General features: G+C 43.5%; 1 protein-coding gene across 1 annotated transcript in view; it reads left to right on the top strand.

Annotated features, from left to right (window-relative positions):
• The window catches only part of mymk (myomaker, myoblast fusion factor), a 38,850-nt gene extending 26,815 nt beyond the window's left edge, over positions 1-12,035 (top strand). The window contains exons 5-6 of the mRNA XM_043719750.1: positions 3,944-4,060; positions 11,817-12,035. Of these exons, the coding sequence (XP_043575685.1) occupies positions 3,944-4,060; positions 11,817-11,960 (261 nt within the window). The 3' untranslated portion in view covers positions 11,961-12,035. The remainder of the gene's footprint in view (positions 1-3,943; positions 4,061-11,816) is intronic.
• The last annotated feature ends 4,871 nt before the right edge of the window (positions 12,036-16,906 follow it).

Genomic DNA, 16,906 nt, shown 5'->3' with positions numbered 1-16,906 from the left:
TAAACAAAGTGACCTTGGACTGCAGGTTCATAGTTCCTTGAAAGTGGAGTTGCAGGTAGATAGGATAGTGAAGAAGGCATTTGGTCTGCTTTCCTTTATTGGTCAGAGTATTGAGTACAGGAGTTGGGAGGTCATGTTGCAGCTGTACAGGACTTTGGTTAGGCCACTGTTGGAATATTGTGTGCAATTCTGGTCTCCTTCCTATCGGAAAGATGTTGTGAAACTTGAAAGGGTTCAAAAAAGATATACAAGGATGTTGCCAGGGTTGGAGAATTTGAGCTATAGGGAGAGGCAGAACAGGCTGGGGCTGTTTTCCCTGGTGCGTCGGAGGCTGAGGGATGACCTTATAGAGTTTTAAAACATTATGAAGGGCATGGATAGGGTAAACAGGCAAAATCTTTTCCCTGGGTTCGGGGAGTCCAGAACTGGAGGACATAGGTTTAGGGTGAGAGGAGAAAGATGTAAAAGGGACCTATGGGGCAACGTTTTCACACAGAAAGTGGTACGTGTATGGAATGAGCTGCCAGAGGAAGTGGTGGAGGCTAGTACAATTGCAACATTTAGGAGGCATTTGGATGGGTATATGAATAGGAAGGGTTTGGAGGGATATGGGCTGGGTGCTGGCAGGTGGACTAGATTGGTTTAGGATATCTGGTCGGCATGGTCGGGTTGGACCGAAGGGTCTGTTTCCATGCTGTACATCTCTATGACTGTATGAGTACTGTGTAGAATATTGCTTTCCTTATTTAATGAAGGATGTATATGTATTGGGGGAACCAGTTCAGAGATTATTCACTAGGTTAATACTTGGAATGGGCATGTTGTGTTTGGAGGATAGGTTAGGCAGGCTGTATCTGCTAAAATGTAGATGTGTAAAGAACCAACTGGATGAAACATATAAGATATTGAGGGACCTTGACTAATGTAAATGTAAAGAGGATGGTCCCTTTGGTTGGTTAGAGGGTCATTGTTAAAAATAACCGGTCAACTGTTTGTGACAAAGGTGAAGGAGTTTGTTTTTTCACACTGGGTCTTAAGTCTTTGGATCTTTGTTCCTCAAAAGCAAGTGGAAACAGAATCTTTGAATATTTTAAAGCAGAGGTAAATAGATTCTTGATTAAGAATGGCTTATGAAAGATTGTGGGATGTGGAAGATAGGTAGGTAGGAATGTGGAGCAATGACATCATTCATGATCTTATTGAATGGTGGAACAGGCTCGAGGGGCTGAATGGTCCGCAGTTCCTAATTCATGTGTTTGTATGTTAGTGGCAAGTAACATTCATATCATGTCAATGCCAGGCAATGACTACCATCAACAACAGAGAATCATCCATCACCACTTGATGTTCAAAGGCATGACTGTCATTGAATTGCCCACTATCAACATCCTGGAGGTTATCATTGACCAGAAATTAAACTCCACTAGCCTTATATCCCACCGTGGTAGATGAATACAAATCTGGAATTGAGAGTTTAATGATGATCATGTTTTCGATTGTCGGAAAAAGCCATCTATTTCACTAATGTCCTTTAGGGAAGGAAACTGTCATTCTTATCTGGTCTGACCTACATGTGACTCCAGACCCACCGCAATGTTACTGACTCTTAAATGCCTTCTGAGAATTGGGATAGGCAATAAATGGTGGCCTAGCCTGTGACGCCACATCCTGTGATACTTTTTTTTTAAGTATATAAATTCGGTGAGTTTTGAGAAGATTTGTAGCTCAGGTTGAGGTTCTGGATGTAGGTTTGCTCCCAAAGAAACACAAACATATAAATAGAAAGCAGGAATCATGTACACTGCGTCGCCTGAGGCCCACTGAAGATGTTACCTAGTAAGGTGACGAAACGTCTGGAAATGAACCTCCCAGCTCAGCGAGCAAACCTACATCCGTATAAATTCGGTGATTACGAGAATAGGTCAGAAGATAGGAATTCTGTAGTGAGGAACTTATTTCCTATCTCTTGAATGCCTGTCCACTATCTAGAAAGCATAAGTCATAAATTGATGGGAACAGCTCCTCCTTGCTTGGATGAGTGCAGCTCCAACAACACTCAAGAAGCTTGATACCATCCAGAACAAACAGTCCACTGATTGTAAACACATCTAACACCTTCGATATTCACTCCTTCACCACCAACATAAGTAGCAGAAGTGTGTACCACCGCATTAACCCAACCAGGTTCTTTTGACAGCACCTTCCAAATGCACATCCTCTCCCACCTTGAAGGAGAAGGTCACCAGATGCTTGGAAAAGCAACCAGCTGCAAGTTTCCCTTCAAGTCACAACCCATGTTGATTTGAAACTATATTGCTGTTCCTTCCATGTTTCTGGGTCAAAAGCTTGGAGCTCCCTTCCTAACATTATTGTGCGTGCCTCTACAGCTTAAGGATTGCAGTATTTTAGGAGCTAGCCCACTACCATTGTCTCTAGGGTAATTAGGTAATAAATGCTTCCTTAGTTCATGATGTCTACATCCTGTAAACATAATTGAAACAATTAGCACAGATATACTTAAGGGGAATCTGGATAAGAATGGGGAAAAAGAGATTAGAGATTATGCTGACAGGGCTAGTTGAGGATGAATGGGAGGGAGCTCAAGTGGAAAATAAATGGCAATATAGCAGGGTTATACTGAATGTGTCACTCTTGCTCTATATTGTAGGTATATCTTACTTTCCTCACAGATGATCCTTAATTATTCTAGATTGCCGAGTGTGCTGTGATCACTGCCCTAGAAAGTATGGTCAATGAAATGCATATACTGGTTATGATGTGGGGTAAACCCTCCTGCTTATTTTAACCTAGCAACACAGAAAAGATTTATCCCATGTAGTAATCTGTGAAAATTCAATAGGCCAAGACCTAGTTAAAGTAAAAGTAACAACTTTATTTCTTAAAGTATAATTAAGAGATTAATTAACTAACAACTCTTTTCAACTCCTTTCTCTAACCTATCTTTTATCCTCCCTTCTATAATACTAGTCCAATAAAACTCTCGATTAAGATTTACAAAACAAAACTTCTTATCTCTTAGTGGGCAGCACGACGGCACAGTGGTTAGCACTGCTGCCTCACAGCACCAGAGACCTGGGTTCAATTCCCATCTCAGGCGACTCTATATGTGGAGTTTTCACATTCTCCCCGTGTCTGCGTGGGTTTCCTCCAGGTGCTCCGGTTTCTTCCCACAGTCCAAAAATGTGCAGGTTAGGTGAATTGACCATGCTAACTTGCCCGTAGTGTTAGGTGAAGGGGTAAATGTAGGAGAGTGGGTCTGGGTGGGTTATGCTTCGGCGGGTGGGTGTGGACTTGTTGGGCTGAAGGGCCTGTTTCCACACTGTAAGTAATCTAATCTAAAAAAAGCCAGGCAGCTTTTTGTTCTTCTCTGTATTCCTCTCTTCTTCTTCTTGGGGATTCTACTTCACAGGTTACTGATCGATAAAGGTACCTTTAAGAGAGTTATTCTCTGGGCAGTTGCAGATGTTATTGGCTTGGCAGTTCTTCTCCCACCTGTTTAACTTTCCCTGGGCTTATATCCCCAAAGCATCGGATTGTGTCATTGGCTTTTAAGATTGTCAATATACTCAATTCAAACTTGATTGGAGGTGGGTAGTTTGGGATATGATTTAAGCTGATTAGCTGAATTCGAATTTGTTTTTTTTCCAGGCAACCAGCTAATCAAGTTGTTTGACCAAATGTCACATTATATCTTTTTTCAGAACACTTGGTGCTGTCAGGTAGTTTTTGCTAGCTTTTAACTCTCTGAAAGGTACAGTACTCCCACATCTTCATAACATACTATATAGGACAAATTATATGTTCAAGTGTGAAATTAGGGAGACACCTTGTAATTAATTGTTCAATAGAAAGTTGTTGCCATAAGGGGTAATATTTAAGTATGAATAACGTTGCTGAATAACAACTGCTTTTAATTGGACAGGTGAAGAAGATGAAAGACCAAAAAGGCCTTTACCCTGATAAGAGCATCTACACACAACAGATTGGCCCTGGTTTCTGCTTTGGGGCACTTGCCTTGATGCTGCGATTCTTCTTTGAGGTATAGTTGTGTCATTCTTATTTGTATACTTGTTATCTTACGACAGTCAACAGTTGGAAATGCATCTTATCTCTTCATTCTGAAACGTTTCAGAAGTATCTTTTACTTACGTTACTTATGACATGGAGATGTCGGTGTTGGACTGGGAGGGACAAAGTTAAAAATCACACAACACCAGGTTATAGTTCAACAGCACTAGCTTCCTTCATCAGGTGGTTTGGAGGTTAAGGTCATGCTGACAGAATTTAGAGCCAAAGGAGCCCAGTGTCATGGAGATGTGATACAGTAAACAGTCTTAGATGAAAAACTTTCATCTTTTTTAATGAGGTATGCTGGTTTCTGTTCTTTGATATGTAAATCCCAGAAATTATTTTAAATTACATTCACAAGGTAGCTTAGCTTTTTAAGCAATAGGTGTGAAGTCTGTCTGTGTCCCAATGCTATGTCAGACTGACAAAACCCTCTGTGTAGTTTTATAGAGTTTTAAATGGATTCATGCAGTTTTTGAGCAAAATGAAATGTAATTCTGCAAAACCAAATTCACCCCATAAGTTTATATTAAGAGAGTGTGTGTGTGTGTTTCGTGCAGTGAGGTCACCTGTGGTGTGACATGAACCCAAGGTCCCGGTTGAGGCCGTTCTGCTGAGCCACTCTGCGTTTTTGCTTGTCCTGAAGTCCACCTTGGAGTTTGGTCACCCGAAGTCTGAGGCCTAATGATCTAATGTTCCAGACCGCTGAAGTGCTCCCTAACTGGGAGGAACACTCCTGTCCGGTGATTGTTATGTGTGTCCATTCATCTGTTGTCGTAGCAACTGTTCGGTTTCGCCAATGTACCATGTCTCAGGGCAGCCTTGCCTGCAGCATATCATAGGGATCCACAGAGGAGCAACCAAAGAAGGGGTCGACTTGGAGGCCGCTGCCCTGGGCTTGACATGAATGCTCAAACCGTCAAGAAATATGTGAATGCCGGATTCATCAGCCGCACCCACAAGGTAGAGCAAAACATCACCCGATCACAATGCAGTGTCATCCATGCTCTCAAAACCAATCGCAACATCGCCATGAAACCAGCAGAAAAAGGAGGAGCCATTGTCATTCAGAATAAAACAGATTACTGCAAGGAAGTGTACCAACAACTGAACAACCAGGAACAATGCAGGCAACTACCAGCCGATCTGACCAAAGAGCACATTCATGAACTAAAGCATTGATCAGGACTTTTGATCCAATCCTTCAGAGTTCCCTATGCGCTCTCATCCCACGTACTTTTCACGTAGGTGACTTGTATTGCTTTCCAAAGATACACAAACCAACACATCAGGACATCCCATTGTATCAGGCAATGAGACCTATGTGAGAACCTCTCAGGCTATGTCGAAGCCATTTGAAGCCCATTGTGCAGATGACCCCCAGCTTCTGCCACGACACTACAGATTTTTTACAGAAACCCAACACCCACGGACCAGTCGAACTGGGAACATTCCTCGTCACAATGGACGTGTCAGCACTCTATGTCAGCACTCTATATCATCATCCCCCATGATGACCGCATCAGGGCAACAGGCTCAGTACTCAATACCAACAACTGCCAATCTCTGAGCACTGTGCTACTACTCATCTGCTTCTTCCTCGACCACAATATTTTCACCTTTGACAACCAGTTCTTCATCCACACACAGAATGGCCATGGGGACCAAATTTGCACCCCAGTATGCCAACACCTTCATGCACAAGTTTGAACAAGACTTCTTTTCTGCACAGGACCTCCAACCATCACTATACACTAGATATATTGACAAAATTTTCTTCCTCTGGACCCATGGTGAGGAGTCACTGAAACAACTACACAGTGATATCAACGAGTTTCATCCCACCATCAGACTTACCGTGGACTACTCTTTAGTATCTGTCTCTCTCTTGGACATATGCATCACTATGCAAGGATAGCCAACTCAGCACCTCACTGTACCGCAAACCTATGGATAACCTTACTTGCTACACTTTTCTAGCTTCCACCCGAAACACATTAAAACAGCCATCCCCCATGGACAAGCCCTCCGCATACACAGGATCTGTTTGGATGAGGAGGAATGTAATGGATACTTGAAAGTGCTCAAAAATGCCCCCATTAGAACAGGGTACAATGCTCAACTCATCGACCGCCAGTTTCGATGTGCCACAGCGAGAAACCGTAATGACTTTCTCAGGAGACAGACACACAGGCTGCAACAGACAGACAGTGTACCCTTCGTTGTCCAGTACTTCCCGGGAGCCGAACGACTACGCCATGTTCTTCACAGCCTGCAACACATTATTGATGAGGATGAGCATCATGCCAAGACCTTCTCCACGCCTTCACTTCTCACCTTTAAACAACCACCAAACCTTAATCAGATCATGATTCGTAGCAAACTGCCCAGCCATCAGGACAACACTGTACAACCCTGCCACAGCAGCCACTACAAGACGTGTCAGAGTATCGACATGAGTAACACCATTACACACGGGGACACCACCCACCATGTACACGGCAGGGGCTCATGTGACTCAGTCAATGTTGTCTATCTCATATACTGCAGGCAAGGATGCCCTGAGGCATGGTACGTTGGTGAGACCGATCAGACGCTACGATAACGGATGATTGGACACCGCACAACACTCACCGAGCAGGAATGTCCCCTCTCAGAGACATTCGGCCTCGGACCTTCAGGTGACCATCCTCCAAGGCGGGCTTCAGGACAAGCAAAAATGCAGAGTGGCTGAGCAGAAGCTGATAGCCAAGTTTGGTACCTATGGGAATGACCTCAACCGGGACCTTGGATTCATGTCACACTGCAGGTGACCCCACTGCATGATACACTCTCACTCACCTCTTGTGGTAGCAAGGGAAAGTGCCGGGAGTGGAGGGTGGCTTGTTGGGATCGTGGACCTAACGAAGGTGTCGTGGAGAGAGTGGTCTCTGCGGAACGCAGACAGGTGTGGGGAGGGAAATATATCTTTGGTGGTGGGTCTGATTTTAGGTGGCGGAAATGGCGGATGATGATGCATTTAATCCGGAGGTTGGTGGGGTGAAGATGAGGACCAAGAGGGTTCTGTCCATGTTGCAATTGAAGGGGTGGGGTTTAAAGGTGGAAATGCGGGAAGTGGAGGAGATGCATTGGAGGACATTGTTGACTACGTGGGAGGGGGAATTTCGCTCCTTGAAGTAGGAGGCCATCTGGGATGTTGTGGGGTGGAATTGGTCTTCCTGGGAGCAGATGCGGCGGAGAGGGAGGAATTGGGAGTACCCTCCACTCTCGGCACCTTCCTTTGCTACCGTAAGAGATGTAAAACCTGTGTCTACATCTCCCCCCTCACCTCCATCCAAGGCCCCAAATGATCCTTCTGCATCCAGCAGAGATTTTCCTGCACCTCCAAACACCTTATCTAATGTATGTGTTGTTCTCGATGTGGTCTCCTCTACACGGGGGAGACAGGACGCCGACTTTCAGAACGTTTCAGAGAACATCTGTGGGACACAGGCAGTAAACAACCCCACCACCCTGTGGCTGAACACTTCAACTCCCCCTCCCACTTTGCCAAGAATGTGCAAGTCCTGGGCCTCTTCACCGCCAAATTCCAGTCCCCCCCGACGCCTGGAGGAAGAACACCTCATCTTCCGCCTTGGGACCCTCCAACCACAGGGGATCAATGTCAATCTCATCAGTTTCCTCAACTCCCCTCCCTCCACCTTATCCCAGATCCAACCCTCTAACTTGGCACTGCCCTCTTGAACTGTCCTACCTGTCTATCTTCCTTCCCACCTATCCGCTCCACCCTCCACTCCGACCTATCACCATCAGACCCCCATCTTCATCTACGTATTGTATTCCCAACAATCAAACCACCCCCAGCCCCACCCCCCCCCCCCCCCTCCCAATTATCTGTCAGTTCCCATGGCCCCCCACATTCCTGATGAAAAGCTTAGGCTTGAAACATCGACTCTTCTGCTCTTCGGATTCTGCCCGACCAACTGTGTTTTTCCAGCACCACATTTTTTTCTCACAGAATAGACAATCAATATAAATAGAAACTGCTGGAGAAACTCAGTATCTGTTGGAGAAAACATAATTAATGTTTTGAGTCTGGTGACTCTTCCATAAGAAATGTCAGTCGCTGGGAAAAACTGGTATTTATGCTGAAGCCGAACTGGGGCTGTGAAGTGGGTGGGGCAGGGTGGTGGGGAGAGCAGATAGGTCGAAGCAGAGCCCAGAAAGAGAGATATGAAAGGGGTAGGTAAACAAGGAGTTACTGGATAACCGGTTAGGACAGAAGAAAAGCTGAATAAGAATGAGAAAATGGATTAGTTGTGCTGAATGCAACCGATATAATGTGATAATGGGCCTAGGAATGGGTGAATATGCTAAAAGTAACCCATGTCATAACAGTGTGTGGGGTGTGTTAAAAAAGTGAAAGGATGGAATCAGGCACTAAAATTATTGAACTGCAGATACCTTAAGAGGAAAATGAGATGTAGTTCTTCAAGCTTGTGCTAAGAGTTGCTGAAGTACTGCAGTGAGCCGGAGACAAGAAATGTTGTTGGAGAAATATGATGTTAAAGTGGCAAGCAACTGAAAGCTCAGGGTCATTTTTGCAGACAGGTGTTCTGAAAGTGTCACCTAGTCTGCATTTCATCTCCTCAATATTAGTTGCCAGTGTTTTGAAATCTGGGTTGTAGTTTGAGACTGCCAGTCATATACAGTCCATGAAGTAGCTATCTATGAGGTGGTGCAATACTTGGATTTAATTATCAACATTTAGGAGAATATGCAGTTTCTGGAAGTGGAAATCATGCACTGGTATGACCTACAAGCCATGAGGGAATGTGAGCAGCCGGTGAGATCAAATGTCAGAGATTCTGTAAGCAACTTGTCAATCATGATCTGTGTGTTTGAGACAACTCACTGGAAGAGGAGGCTCCACAAACATCTCCATCCTTAATGATGGAGAAGCCTTGCAGTGCAAGAGGCAAGGCTAAAGCATTTGCAACCATTTTCCATGATCAGTATGAATGAATGATCCCGCTCAGCCTCCTCCTGAGATCCCCAGCAGCACAAATGTTAGTATTCATGCTACCAGATTCACTCTACATTTTGTAAAGAAACTGTTGAGGACCATGAATACTGCAAATACTGTGGGCCCTGACAACATTCTCACATTAGCACTGAAGACTTGTACTCCAGAACTAACTGCACCTCCAGCCAAGCTGTTCCATCTGACAATGTCAAAAATTGTCCAAGTATGTGCTGTAACCAAAAAGCAGGGCACATCCAAACCAGCCTATTACTACCCCATCAGTCTACACTCAATCATCAAAGTGACAAGTAACATTTGTGGCCAGGAAATGACCACCTTCAACAAGAGAGAATCTAGCCATCACCACTTGATGTTTCATGGCATTACCATCATTGAAATGCCCAATATCAAATTGTTGGGGCTATAATTGACCATGAACTGAACCAGCCACATAAATGCTGTGCCTCCATGGACAGGTCAGAGGGTAGGAATTTTATCGTGAGTAACTCAACTCCTGTCTCATTGATACCTGCCCACCATCTACAAAGGGAAAAGTCAGGAGAGTGATGGAATACTTTCCACCTACCTGAATGGGTTCAGTTCTAACAACACAAAAAATATGCAGCACAAAATGGCAACTCATTCACCACCTTCAACATTCGCTACCTTCACCACCAACACACAATGGCATCTCTGTGTGCCGTTTGAAAGATACTCTGCAGTAATTTACCAAGATCCTTTCAATAGCACCTTCTGTCACCAAAAGGACAGGGGCATATAATAACTCTTGAAGCCTGACTGAAAAGGAACATTATTTATTGTTGAACATCAAAACAGAGCCATTTCTCATGGCATAGATAGGCTAGTCCCAGCCCAGTTCTGCAGCCCCATGTTCAGAGATGTTAATACATATCTTTGCAGCACGTGGGACTTGAACCTGGGCCTCCTGATCCAGGAGTGATGACAGTACCACTGCACTGCAAGATGGCCCCTAATGTTTTTGTGCTGCTGACACAGAAACATGTCTGGACAAGGGTGGCCCCGAATTTCTACTAGTATGCTGACACCCTGGAACACATTTCTTTTGAATACTTATGTATTTTTCTGCTTTACCAACTCTAGTTCTGGTTCAGTGCATTTCTTTTAGCTTCTTTGAAGGAGAAGTTCCTTTCAATGTTCTTACTTTTTAGGGCAAAATAGTGTACTTTATTTTTCTTTTTTCCACCCCAGATCATCCATGGAAACTATGTTTCTGTTTTTTTTTAACCTATTTTTCTTTGAATCTGAATTATAAAGGGCTCAGGTGATGACTTCCAGCTGGGCAGGCCATTGCCTGTTACTAAGGGAACTCAAACTCAATGAGCTCCATGAGGAGATTAATTAGAGACTCCCCTTGGGGCCTGTAAGGATTATCACATCCCATCAACTCCAAATCTGAGAGGTCCCCTTCACTCCTGTGATGATGGGGTCTCTTGTGTCACTTTGCTCATCGTCCCATTTCTGGCTTTCCAAGTTTGGTTGGGGAGCATCTAATAAATAGGTGAACGTCTTTTACATGAAGCTTGTTGAAGACCCATTGTAGGAGTGCATCCTTGGTGGCAACCTCTTGCTGAGCTTCCACCAACTCTGTCTTCATCTCTAACTCTGAGACCTCGTAGTCCTCAAGACCGGTTCTCAAGTTTTTAGTGGACAGAGTTTTTTTTAACTGCAAGTTGATGCAATTGGACATTCTGCCCCGTTGTCATAATGGTATGATAATATCTCATAAGAGAAGGCTTTACAGGTTACAATGAGTGGTCTCAGGAAGTAGTAATAGGCTAACACATTTGTTGACAGTAATTGTTGTTTGATGTTTGCAAAGGCTTTGCCTTGTCGCATTTATCATAACGATTTCTGATCTTTTTAGCAGTTCATGTAGGCGTGCCAGCAGGGTCGTCAGGTTCAGTATGAATTTCCCATGGTAATTTATGAGACCTGTAAGAGACTTCAACTCCATTATGTTCCTTGGAGTTGCTGCCCTTTTTATGGCCTTCATCTTCTCTTCAACAAAGTGTGATCTTGTTAATCTTATATCCAAGGTATGTTACCTTGTTTATCTGGAACATACATTTATCCCTTTTAGTCTGACAACATTTGCAGAAAAATGTTGCAAAACATCCTCCACACTCTGCAAATGTGCCTTTGCAGTAGCTCCTAAGATTAAAACATTATCAAATAGAATGCCATTCTGGGCAACTTTTGGAGGACGTTCTCCATCACCCTTTCAACGAGGACAAGCCGAAGACACCCCAAAAGGCAAGCAAGTGTAATCGTACTATCCGTTGTGACAGTTTAAAGGGATGTACATCTGGACATCATCTCAAGCTCCAGGAGGTCAGGTTGGCTAATATTCAATTTGTAAAATATGTTGTCCCCAGCCACTTTCGCACACAAGTATTCTGTGCATGGCACAGGGTATCTGTCTAAGCAAGAAGCTCTGTTGACCGTCATTTTGTAATCCCATAGTAACCTTGGGTATATCCCATTTGATGGACCAAAAGATTTCCTTCTCTGTTGTATCATGATTCTGTGAAATACAATGTTAATAAATACATGTTATTGTTGATACATTGAGCAAAATGAACTATTCAGTAACGATTTACATGTAAAATTGAGAAATAAGCATGTGGTAATTTATGCAAGTTTTTTTTTCTGTTTATAGGATTGGGATTACAGTTATGTACACAGCTTCTACCACTGCAGTCTGGCAGCCTCCTTTATCTTACTTCTCCCAAAGATCAACCCTCAAGCAGGAAATGGAGGAAATCCAGTAAAATTAAGTTGTTGCACACTCTGCTGTGTCTGAAAGAGATGATGGCTTTGACTGTTAATCCAGAAACTCAGCTAATGTTCTGGAGATCTGTGTTCAAATCCCGCCTTGGCAGATGGCAGAATTTGAATTCAATAATAAAAAAAAATTAAGAATCTGCTGACCACGAAACCATTATTGATTGTCAGAAAAACCCATCTGGCACACTGATGTCCTTCAGGGAAGGAAATCTACTATCTTCATCTGGTCTTCCTTATGTGTGACTTCAGACCCACAGCAATGTGGTTGACTCAACTGCCCTCTGAAATAGCCCAGCAAGCCACTCAGTTGTATTAATCGCTACAAAGTCTCAACAAAGAAATTAAACTGGACAAACCACCTGGCATCGATCTAGCCACCATAAAAGACAACAGCAGCAGCATGTAAGCTGCAGCAGTTCAAGAAGGCAGCTCACCACCACCTTCTCAAGGGCAGCTAGGAATAAACAAAAAGAGACTGAACCTGTCTTTGATCCTAGCCGTATATTTCTACATTGCATCCATGAAACAATCGTTCCTTATGCCATGATACTGTAAGTGCACTGCATAATATGAAAAAAGAAGGGGTGAGTATCATATCTCCAATCAGATTTGATAGGTTCAGAAATTGGTGAGTCTACTACTGATACAGGCATTCCACGCCTCTACTACTCTCTGAGTAAAGAAACTACCTCTGACAGCTGTCCTATATCTATCACCCCTCAATTTAAAGCTATGCCTCCTCATGCAAGCCATCAACAGCTGAGGAAAAAGGTTCGCACTGTCCACCCTATCTAACCCTCTGATTATCTTATATGTCTCAATTAAGATACGTCTCAACTTTCTTCTCTCCAACGAAAACAGTCTCAAGTCCCTCAGCCTTTCCTCATAAGATCTTCCCTCCATACCACCTAACATCCTAATAAATCTCCTCTCAACCCTTTGCAAAGCTTCCACGTCCTTCCTATAATGCGGTGATCAGAACTGTACGCAACACTCCAAGTGTGGATGCGCCAGAGTTTTGTACAGCTGCAACTGCAGTCCTCATGGTTCCGAAACTCAATCCCTCTACTTATAAAAGCTAACATACCATATGTCTTCTTAACAACCCTATCAAACTGGGTGGCAACTTTCAGGGATCTATGTACATGGACATCAAGATCCCTCTGCTCATCTACATTGCCAAGAATCTTACCAGTAGCCCAGTACTCTGCATTCCTGTTGCTCCTTCCAAAGTGAATCACCTCAAACTTTTCAATATTAAATTCTATTTGTCGCCTTTCAGCCCAGCACTGTAACCTACAGCATCCTTCTGCACTATCCACAACTCTTCTGCACCATCCACGACTCTACCGACCTTAGTGTGATCCACTAATTTACTAACCAATCCTTCTACGTCCTCATCCAGGTCATTTTTAAAAATGACAAACAGCAGTGGACCCAAAACATCCTCGAGATATACCACTAGCAACTGAACTCCAGGATGAACATTTCCCATAAACCACCACCCTCTGTCTTCTTTCAGCTGGCCAATTTCTGATCCAGTTTTGAGAAGACTTGTAGCTCAGATTGAGGTTCTGGATGTAGGTTTGCTCGCTGAGCTGGAAGGTTCATTTTCAGATGTTTCTTCACCATACTAGGTAACATCTTCAGTGAGCCTCCAAATGAAGCACTGGTGGTGTAGCCTGCTTTCTACTTATATGTTTGAGTTTCCTTGGGTTGGCGATGTCATTTCCTGTTCTTTTTGTCTGGGGGTGGTAGATGGGATCCAAGTCAATGTGTTTGTTGAACGAATTCCGGTTAGAATGCTATGCTTCTAGGAATTCTCTGCATGTCTCTGTTTGGCTTGTCCTAGGATGGATGTGTTGTCCCAGTCGAAGTGGTGTCCTTCTCATCTGTATGTAAGGATACTATTGAGAGTGGATCATGTCGTTTTGTGGCTAGTTGATGTTCATGTATCCTAGTGGCTAGTTTTCTGCCTATTTGTCCAATGTAGCCTTTGTTACAGTTCTTGCAAGGTATTTTGTAGATGACATTAGTTTTGCTTGTTGTATGTATAGGGTCTTTTAAGTTCATTAGCTGCTGTTTCAGTGTGTTGATGGGTTTGTGGGCTACCATGGTAACAAGGGGTCTGAGTAGTCTGACAGTCATTTCCAAGATGTCATTGATTAGCGAGCAAACCTACATCCAGAATTTCTGATTCAAACCGTTAAATCACCCTCCATCCCGTACGTCTGTATTTTGTGCACTAGCCTACCATGGGGAATCTTATCAAACACCTTATGGAAATAAATAATAACCACATCAACTGCTTTACCCTCATCCATCTGTTTGGTCATCTCAAAGAACTCAATCAGGTTTGTGGGCGGCACGGTGGCACAGTGGTTAGCACTGCTGCCTCACAGCGCCAGAGACCCGGGTTCAATTCCCGCCTCAGGCGACTGACTGTGTGGAGTTTGCACGTTCTCCCCGTGTCTCCGTGGGTTTCCTCCGGGTGCTCCGGTTTCCTCCCACAGTCTAAAAGATGTGCAGGTCAGGTGAATTGGCCATGCTAAATTGCCCGTAGTGTTAGGTAAGGGGTAAATGTAGGGGTATGGGTGGGTTGCGCTTCGGCGGGGCGGTGTGGACTTGTTGGGCCGAAGGGCCTGTTTCCACACTGTAAGTAATCTAATCTAACCTACCCTTCACAAATCTGTGTTGACTATCCCTAATCAATTTATTTCTTTTTAGGTAATTATAAATCCTATCTCTTATAGCCTTTTCCAACACTTTACCCACAACTAAAGTAAGGTTCACTGGTCTATAATTACCAGAATTGTCACTACTCCCCTTCTTGAACAAGGGAACAACATTTGCTATCCTCCAGTCTTCTGGCACTATTCCTGTAGACAATGATGACATAAAGATCAAAGCCAAAGGCTCTGCAATCTCCTCCTGGCTTCCCAGAGAATCATAGGATAAATCCATGATTTGGAGATGCCGGCGTTGGACTGGGGTGTACAAAATCAAAAATCACACAACACCAGGTTATAGTCCAACAGGTTTAATTGGAAGCACACTAGCTTTCGGAGCTTCGCTTCTTCATCAGGTAAACCTGTTGGACTATAACCTGGTGTTGAAGGATAAATCCAGCCAGACTCAGGGGACTTATCTATTTTTACCTTTTCCAGAATTGCTAACACCTCCTCCTTGTGAACCTTAATCCCATCTAGTCTAGTAGCCTGTATCTCAGTATTCTTCTCGCCAACATTATCTTCTTCTAGTGTGAATACTGAACATTGTTGTGGTTCTGTTCGCCGAGCTGGGAATTTGTGTTGCAGACATTTCGTCCCCTGTCTAGGTGACATCCTCAGTGCTTGGGAGCCTCCTGTGAAGCGCTTCTGTGATCTTTCCTCCGACATTTGTAGTGGTTTGAATCTGCCACTTCCGGTTGTCAGTTCCAGCTGTCCATTGCAGTGGTCGGTATATTGGATCCAGATCAATGTGCTTATTGATTGAATCTGTGGATGAGTGCCATGCCTCTAGGAATTCCCTGGCTGTTCTCTGTTTGGCTTGTCCTATAATAGTAGTGTTGTCCCAGTTGAACCACTACAAATGATAGGAAAGATCACAGAAGCGCTTCACAGGAGGCTCCCAAGCACTGAGGATGTCACCTAGACAGGGGACGAAACGTCTGCAACACAAATTCCCAGCTCGGCGAACAAAACCACAACAACCAGCACCCGAGCTACAAATCTTCTCCCAAACTTTGAATACTGAACATTGTATTTTTCTAGTGTGAATACTGATAAATTGTATGAAGCAAAACACAGCTGCTGGTTGAACGTGTTATTCAAATAAATGATAATTAAAGAAAAGCTAAGGCATGTTTAAAAATGGATGAGAGTTTCAGCTGAGTGCTTGATATTTTTAAAAATTTTAATGTTAAATTTTATTTTATCTTTTGCTGGCTCATTTAAAATCAGTCAGTAAGGAAGAGTAATTTTTTTTAATATATAAGGGCTTTTTCAGCTTAATGTCATTGAGAGCATTCAAGAGACAGAGTGTGATAGTAGATTTAGAGAGGTGGTTACACAGCAGGATCGGGCAGGTAGATGGGTGACTGTCAGGAAAAGTAAGCACGCAGTTAAAAGGTCTCCCTTGGCTATGTTTCTCTCAAACAGATATTCCATTTTGGATACTGCTGAAGGGGATAGTCTGTCAGAGCAAAATAGAAGTGACGGTCAGATCTTGGGCAGTAAGAATGAACCTTATGTTAAGTGGAATTTGTCAAGATTTTTAAAAATAAATGTTATAGGGGACTCTTCTGTCAGAAGCACAGACAGGAAATTCCGTGGCTGTGAGTATGAATCTAGAATAGTATGTTGCCTTCCTGGTGCTAGGGTTAAGTATGTCTCAAAATAGTTGAAGCATATTGTCAAAGGGTAGAGTGAGAAGCTGGAAATTGCTATACACATTGATAGGAACAAATTGTTAGGGAAAGAGTTAAGGCTTTGCAGAGTGAATATGAGAGGTTATGTAGAAGGTGAAAAAGCAGAACCACAAAGGTAGTCATCTCTGGCTTACTCCTGGTGTCATATTCTAATGAGAATCTAAATAAAATTGCAACTAAATCAATGGCTGAAGAGATGGTGTAACGTACAAAAGGGATGGGTTTCACCTATACTGGAAAGGGACCATTATCGTGGTGGGATGATTTGCTAATTAGAGTCATAGAGATGTACAGCATGGAAATACACGCTTCGGTCCAACCTGACCATGCCGACCAGATATCCCAACCCAATCTAGTCCCACCTTCCAGCACCTGGCCCATATCCCTCCAAACCCTTCCTATTCATAAACCCATCCAAATGCGTCTTAAATGTTGCAATTGTACCAGCCTCCACCACATCCTCTGGCAGCTCATTCCATAGACGTACCACCCTCTGCGTGAAAACGTTGCCCCTTAGGTCTCTTTTATATCTT

This window comes from Chiloscyllium plagiosum, chromosome 30 (genome assembly GCF_004010195.1).
Source record: "Chiloscyllium plagiosum isolate BGI_BamShark_2017 chromosome 30, ASM401019v2, whole genome shotgun sequence".
In the NCBI taxonomy this organism is placed as follows: Eukaryota; Metazoa; Chordata; class Chondrichthyes; order Orectolobiformes; family Hemiscylliidae; genus Chiloscyllium; species Chiloscyllium plagiosum.
Note: the sequence above shows the minus strand (reverse complement) of the source record. Positions and strands in the feature narration are given on the sequence as shown.